The 7,923-nt window shown below is 41.9% G+C and overlaps 1 protein-coding gene and 1 pseudogene across 6 annotated transcripts in view; both read left to right on the top strand.

Annotated features, from left to right (window-relative positions):
- LOC122886853 (hydroxyacid-oxoacid transhydrogenase, mitochondrial-like) overlaps positions 1-7,923 on the top strand; it is a 30,122-nt gene that overhangs the window by 21,122 nt on the left and 1,077 nt on the right. For 3 of the 6 annotated variants that reach the window (XM_044219615.1, XM_044219616.1, XM_044219619.1), the window contains 3 exons: positions 1,015-1,111; positions 1,734-1,891; positions 2,395-2,725. The exons of 1 other annotated variant lie outside the window; for it this stretch is intronic. In XM_044219615.1, the coding sequence (XP_044075550.1) occupies positions 1,015-1,111; positions 1,734-1,891; positions 2,395-2,478 (339 nt within the window). In that variant the 3' untranslated portion in view covers positions 2,479-2,725. Of the gene's footprint in view, positions 1-1,014; positions 1,126-1,733; positions 1,892-2,394; positions 2,726-7,923 lie in introns of those variants that run through there. 2 more of the 6 variants (XM_044219622.1, XM_044219621.1) reach the window with 2 other exon arrangements.
- The window catches only part of LOC122886888, a 1,576-nt pseudogene continuing 1,077 nt past the window's right edge, over positions 7,425-7,923 (top strand).

Here is a 7,923-nt window from a genome sequence, read left to right on the forward strand (position 1 = left end):
AACATTACATCATAACAGTTTTTTAACCTTTTCATAAACATGAGTGTAAAACGTTGATGTGTTTCCAGATATTAGCCAAAATCTAATTCTAATCAGTATTAGTGTTCAAACCAAACTGAATCAGAAATATTGCAGTGCTGGAAATAAGAAATCACCTGTTGATGTGAATTGCAAACAAAAAATATTCTCATCCCATTGACTGATTTTTTTCCCCCCACTGATTTTAAGAAAATGAGACAATAAGATGAAATAATAAATCTGAACTGTTAAACTGGAGAACCACAGAGGACCCGAACAGGTTCCCTGAGGAACTCCGCTGGAAATTTGAACTAAACCAGAGCTGCTATTCTCCTGTTTTTACAGTGATCACTGTGTTTTAGAGAGTTTTGATCCAACTTGTTTTTAACTCTTTTCTGTGTTTTTACAGATTGTAGCAGGTAGTCTGTAAATAAAATTAATCTGGTTAATCTAAAGGGTTTTTTTCTAGACAAAACTTGTTTTGTCCAGGTGTATTAATGTTGAGATTTGAGAAACTGTTTTGATGCACAGCACATGAAAAAACAGAAAATACAAAAGTTATTAATATTAATATTTAATATTGTAAAACATCAAAGAACTGTTATTAGAAAGATTTGGCGTCATGAACAGGATCACTGGACACACAGGTCAAAAATGATGCAGAATCTTTACAGTGAAGTCAAGTTTATTAACGCTAAAGCTTTAAAATGAAACAGCTTAGTCATAAATATCGATAAACGTTGTGTGTGTGCTTGTATTGCTCTGTTTCTGAGAACCAATTTAAGTTTTAAACAATCATTGTGAGGACATTTGGTCTAAGGTTCAGATATGGTTTTAAGGTTCAGGTTAGAATCAGGTTTAAGTTGGGGTTAGTGTTGGGGTTAGGGGTTAGGCATTTAGTTGTGATGGTTTTAGGGTTAGGGAATGCATTTTGTCAATGTTGTTTCAATGAGGGTCCTCACAAGTGTTGAAAGACAAACGTGTGTGTGTCCTCAGCCTCATGGTCTCTCAGTGGTCCTCACGTCTCCGGCCGTCTTCAACTTCACAGCCCCGATGTGTCCAGAGCGCCACCTGGAGGCTGCAGAGATCCTCGGTACCTGTTCACCTGTACAGTACCGGATAATACAGTATAATACAACACAATGTGATACAAATACTGTAATAAATAATAATAACAATATACTGCAATACATCACAATGGCCACAGCCAAAGAAAATGCCATGTGGGTATGGTTATAGCTGTAGCTACTGACCTAAATATGGCTCTAACATTAGCTGTGGCTGGCTACTCTTTACAGCACCGAAATATTTACATTGGCCCAGACTGCATTGTAAAGTCAGAACTTCAGCAGGACTTGAACCTGGTTCTTCTATCAGATATGACAGATGTGTCACCAGTTACTGTACAACCAACACAGCCAGGCCGCTTTACACCGGCATGCAGGTTAGTTACTGTTACATTAAAAACACAGCGATAGCTACAACCATAGCCTAATCACAGCTACTGCAACGTCTCTTAATATTAGCCTCAGCTAGTTATCTTAGCATTAGCCGCACTGATAGAGACTTAATTTACCTGCAACCACCATCTCATCACAACATTATGATGTTAATACCAATTTACTAGCATATTATTCTCAAGTTACAGTGACAAACAGGTAACGTCATCAAGTACCAAAAAACCTTTACCTGACACACACCTGTGCTGCATTCAGGTGCAGACATTCGGCAGGTGAAGAGGGAGGATGCGGGTGCTGTTCTGGCCGACACGCTGCGTCAGTTCCTGTTTGACCTGCAGGTGGAGGACGGACTGGGAGCTGTGGGATACAGTAAAGACGACATCCCAGCTCTGGTGAAGGGAACCATCCCTCAGGTCTGTTTAACTTCGCTCACCTTCAGAACAACCTGAAAGTTCAAATTCATGTTCAAAATGTTCATTTCACATCATCAAACACCAAATATGATCCTTGTATTTTTACCTTCTTTAAAAATTGTCTATTTAAAGCATTTATAATAGATTATCTGCACAGTTTAAGGGATACATTCATATATAACTGAGCAGGTCCCTAAAGGTGAAAATTGAGGGTGCTATATAGTGTTTGCTATTTTAAGGTGTACCTCTCTGAAACTGTGGAGATAATCCTGTAAAATCCCTTAATATAATTAATTAATTTATCAATTGATTAACCCCAAAAGTTGCTCATTAATTGAAAAATTAAGCTAATGTTATTTTCTCCCTTAAACTCTACTTCATTTGTTTATTAAGGGCTTTTCAAATTAAGGTGTTTTAAGGGGATTTGAAGGGACTGATGTAGATTTGTGTCTGAGTGAGAGTTTTCGGTGATTTAACGTCTTTTCTTGTTCTTTGTTTTTCAGGAGCGAGTGACCAAACTGTCTCCCCGAGAACACAGCGAGGAGGACCTGAGCGAGCTGTTTGAAGCCTCCATGAAGCTCTACTGAACACAGACAGACACACTGACACTTTCTGTCCCTGTGAGGACCAAACACGCTGAGAGGACGTTTTAAATAAACACTGTTCATCACTATTTGAATATAAAAGCTGTCAGATGTGAACTGATCTCAGGTCTGTTGTGTGTTGAGCTGCAGTTCTTCTAACAGCCACTAGATGTCGCAGCCTGTTCAGACTCACCTGTGAAGTATTGATTCTACATTTACATACAAATATAAAATAAAATACATATTTACACGTTGGTGTGGAGCGTCAGTGCTTTAACTGCATCATGTAAGCTCTCCACTGATCCAGGACCTGCCCAAAACACAAGAAAAATCAAGACCTATTGAAGGTACTTTAATATATTATCTGCACGGTTTAAGAAAAACAAGAAAAAGACCAAATGCAACGAAATCCATCCGTTAATTTAGAACTTAACTTAATAATTAGTGGAAATTCAGGGATGCTGTTTGGTGTATTTATTTTGACATTTTTGGAGACAATCCCTTCATATATCATAATCTCTTCATTTATCAATCAATTAACTCCACATTTGAGCTGAATCCCTGAAAAGTTAAGGTACAATTAAAGGAGTACCTGAAATATAATTCAGAGAGTTAAATTAAATGTTTACATTTTAGTGGTTTATGTGCACAGATTAAAGATTTTGTTTTCAGGTTTTGGACTTCTACAGTTGAAATAGAATCGCACTCTGTCTTCAGTAACTAAATACTTTACTAAACAAGCTGCTTTATCGTTTTTTAATTGAAGTGTTAAAGATGGAATTTACTCTGCCATCTGAGCACGATGAACAACAAAAACAAGAAGCAACCGGAGAACTTTTATCAAGTCTTTTATGAGGCGACTAATTTAAAAGGTACAAATATTAGAACATCAGCTGAACAGAAACCTGAATTAAAAGCAGAAAAATATCAGTGGCTCCAAATTTTGGCTCGAGACGCTTTATAACAAAGAGATGACTATTTGTGACCAGTGAGTTTTGTTCACATCTGTTATTTAAATCCTTTTTAGAGGCCTGAAAAGTTACAATGATCCTGTAATTCACAAAGACAATCAAAGACGAGGAAAAATCTCTATAATAAAGTTAATGAAAAAATAAAAGAGGTTTGCTAATCCCTCACATAGATCACTGGATCATAGATCACCTGTCAGCCAATCAGAAAATAGGTAATAATTAATATAAAACTGCCAACATTTGAAATTAGAAATGAGCATTTTTATGTCTTTATTATATATTTTATTTCCACTACAATGAACCATGAGACTGAAACTGTCAAATGTCTTGAAATGTTAAAATGTATTTTCACATTATTGGATGTTTTAAACATCTGTGTGTTACTATAAACACTCACAATCCTACTTTGTCATTTTTACTCAAATGTGTTACTTTAAAATAAATTAACTATTGGAGATAAGTCTTTTTAGCAATTTCATTTTATTTCATTTTACAGTCAGAACTTATAAATACAAGACTAGGAAGTAAGAAACGTTTGAGCTCTTTGGCCATTAGTGAAGAATTATAGACAATGAACCCAACTACATGTTCGTTGCTTTAAACTCTCTATTTTGACTAACTCATAACCCCCAACTGTCACTGCTGCTGAAAATACACAGTGTTTACTGAAGAGTATACTGAGCTGTTTCAGCAGTTAGTACTCCAGGAAGTGATGCAGTGTTTCTACTAAACACTAGGGTTCCTGCTCTGAAGAAGCTCCGCCCCTCTGCTCACACAAACCAGGAAACAGTTTCTTCTTCTGCTTCACTGAGACGAGACACACTGAGAGACAGACGACAAGACTCACCTTCAGACCAAAACCACCACTTCCACTGAGAGAGGACAGCTACAGAAGGGAATACTGGGAATACTGGAGGACGACCACTTCAACCTGCAGCTGAATCCACAAACTGAACAAGAGTTTCACAAGAACAAAGACTCAAAGTGGAAGTAACTTTCAGGGACGTCACTAACGGAGGGTTACAGAATGCCAGTGGCACAGGAGGAAGGTCAACAAAGGCCGGGGGTGAAGACGGAGTCATAGGAGACCAGCGGCGAAGATTGAGACTTTCTGTAGGCTTGTGGCAAAGACGAAGGCTGTGACCCTCTGGAGGCCTGCAGCGTAGACGAAGGCTGGGACCCTCTGGAGGCCTGCAGTGAAGGAAGGGACTCTCTGGAAGCCGGAGCGGGGAACCCTCTTGAACCTGACGGCGAAGGCGGGAACCCCCTGGAGGTCTGCGGCGAAGGCGAGAGCCATCTGGAGGCCAGTCATCCAGTTTAGGAGCCGGCATCGGGACAGCAGGACATGGAACCGGCGATGGGATGACGGATGATCAGTGGAGCGGGTTGGACCAGTGGTGTTCGGGAGTCCAGAACCTGCCCTTCCGGCCGAGAAGGAGGGTACGGCTGCTGCTGGGACCCAGCTGTTGATCCTGTGGCGTACTGTGATCCAACCAGAAGAGGACGTGGTTGCGATCCAGCATCATCTAGGGATTGGTGCTGCTGCGATCCAGCTGGGAAAGGAAGCGACTGCGATCCAGCAGCAAGTCCAGGGAGCTGCTGCGATCCAGCCGAGAGAGGAGTCAACTGCAATCCAGCAGGGAGTCCGGGACCGGAGAGCAGCTGCGATCCGGCAGGGGGTGCTGGCTGCTGCAATGGCTACTGCGATCCAGCAAGGAGTGATAGCGTTGGAACTGGGGACGACCGCGGCGCCGGAACTGGGGATGGCAGTGGAGCAGGCGAGCAGCTGGGCGGCGGAACTCCTCCGGTGCAGGCAAGTTGTGGGTTGGTAGACAGAAGACTGGCCAGTAGAAATACATGCTGAGGAGTGTTGGGCCAAACTGTGAAAAGATCGGGATGTCTCCCAGTTGTGACCATCGATCCCCTGCCCATTGGAGCGCCGGTCCTTTGAGCAGGTAGATTACAAGGGCCACCTTGGATAGCTCGTCGGGGTGCAGGTGTGGGTGCATCTCTATGATCGGGAACACAGTGACAAAAATGTATCCGTCGAGCCCGAGAAGGGTATGAGTTGCGCAATAATGTGGGAGTAAATCTGTGGTGACAGAGTGACTGAGGAAGTGCCGGAATTAATGGTTGGCATGGCTGGTGGTGGATGGGTGGAGAGGAAGCGGCGCTCATGGCGGTAATGGTTTCGGTAAAGGTCCGACCTTCTGTTACTGAACAGACAGGCAGGGGCCACCGAGATGGAAACAAACAGTTCTTTATTTGATTTGACAGTACAGGTGTGCAGGTAGGGAGATAGGAAAGTCCAACTCGCTGGAGTCAGGAGAATCGCTGGAGAAGTGTTATGCTGCGTAGCATAGGGAGTCCTAGATTCAAACGAAGTCGGACCCTGACTGAGGTGAGTGCAGGGCTTTTATGCTGGCTGTGATTGGGAGCAGGTGTGCATGATTAGTGGGTTGTGGAGCCTGGCGTATCTGTGACAAACAGAAACCTGAATTAAAAGCAGAAAAAAAAATCAGCGGCTCCAAATTTTGGCTCGAGACGCTTTATAACAAAGAGATGACTATTTGTGACCAGTGAGTTTTGTTCACATCTGTTATTTAAATCATTTTTAGAGGCCTGAAAAGTTACAATGATCCAATAAAAATCACAAAGAAAATCAAAGACGAGGAAAAATCTCTATAATAAAGTTAATGAAAAAATAAATGAGGTTTGCTAATCCCTCACATAGATCACTGGATCATAGATCACCTGTCAGCCAATCAGAAAATGGCTAATAATTAATATAAAATTGCCAACATTTGAAATTCGAAATTAGCATTTGTATATCTTTAATATATATTTTATTTCCACTACAATGAACCCCGAGACTGAAACTGTCAAATTTCTTGAAATGTTCAAATGTATTTTCACATTATTGGATGTTTTAAACATCTATGTGTTAATATAAACACTCACAATCCTACTTTGTCAGTTTTACTCAAATGTGTTATTTTAAAATAAATAAACTATTGGAGATAAGTCTTTTTAGCAATTTCATTTTATTTCATTTTACAGTCAGAACTTATAAATACAAGACTAGGTAGTAAGAAACGTTTGAGCTCTTTGGCCATTAGTGAAGAATTATAGACAATGAACCCAACTACATGTTCGTTGCTTTAAACTCTCTATTTTGACTAACTCATAACCCCCCAACTGTCACTGCTGCTATGAAATACACAGTGTTTACTGAAGAGTATACTGAGCTGTTTCAGCAGTTAGTACTGCAGGAAGTGATGCAGTGTTTCTACTAACATGAAGGTTTTATTGGTAGATTTTATTGTTACTGCAGGTAGAAAAACAAGAGCGTGTCCAGTCCTGTGTGTTCCTGCTCTGAAGAAGCTCCGCCCCTCACCTGACACAAACCAGGAAACAGTTTCTTCTTCTGCTTCACTGAGACGAGACACACTGAGAGACAGACGACAAGACTCACCTTCAGACCAAAACCACCACTTCCACTGAGAGAGGACAGCTACAGGAGGGAATACTGGGAATACTGGGAATACTGGAGGACGACCACTTCAACCTGCAGCTGAATCCACAAACTGAACAAGAGTTTTACAAGAACAAAGACTCAAAGTGAAAGTAACTTTCAGGGACGTCACTAACGGAGGGAGTGACTGACTGATTCCTGTCTGAGCCGTCTGCCTGCTGCGAGTTCAGCTTCACTCAGAGACTAAATGGCTTCCAGGTTAGAGGAGGATCTCTGCTGTCCTGTCTGCAATGACATCTTTAAAGATCCTGTCATCCTGTCATGTTGCCACAGCTTCTGTAAAGTCTGTCTGCAGAGCTGGTGGACAGAGAAGGAAACTCAAGAGTGTCCACTTTGTAAGAGAAGATCATCAAAGCAGTTACCTCCTTTAAATTTGGCATTAAAGAACCTGTGTGAGACGTTCAGAGAGGAGAGAGAGTCAGAGAGCTTCAGAGGCTCTCTGCAGTCTGCACTCTGAGAAACTCAAACTCTTCTGTCTGGACCATCAGCAGCCAGTGTGTGTCACATCTGCAGAGATTCAGAAAAACACAGCGACCACAGATTCAGACCCATCGATGAAGCTGCACGACAACACAAGAAGAAACTTCAGGAAACTCTGAAGCCCTTAAAGAAGAAGTTACAGGTTTCTGAACAAGTTAAAGTGAAGTTTGGTCAAACAGCAGAACACCTGAAGGTCCAGGCCCGACACACAGAGAGGCAGATTAAGGAGCAGTTTAAGAAGCTTCACCAGTTTCTAGAAGAGGAAGAGGAGGCCAGGATGGCTGCACTGAGGGAGGAAGAGGAGCAGAAGAGTCAGATGCTGAAGGAGAAGATGGAGGCTCTGAGCAGAGAGATAGCAGCTCTTTCAGACACAGTCAGAGCCACAGAGGAGCAGCTGAGAGCTGAAGACGTCTCATTCCTGCTCAACTACAAGGCTGCAGTGGAGAGAGTCCAGCAGCGCCC

This window comes from Siniperca chuatsi, linkage group LG13, assembly GCF_020085105.1.
Source record: "Siniperca chuatsi isolate FFG_IHB_CAS linkage group LG13, ASM2008510v1, whole genome shotgun sequence".
NCBI classification, from domain to species: Eukaryota; Metazoa; Chordata; class Actinopteri; order Centrarchiformes; family Sinipercidae; genus Siniperca; species Siniperca chuatsi.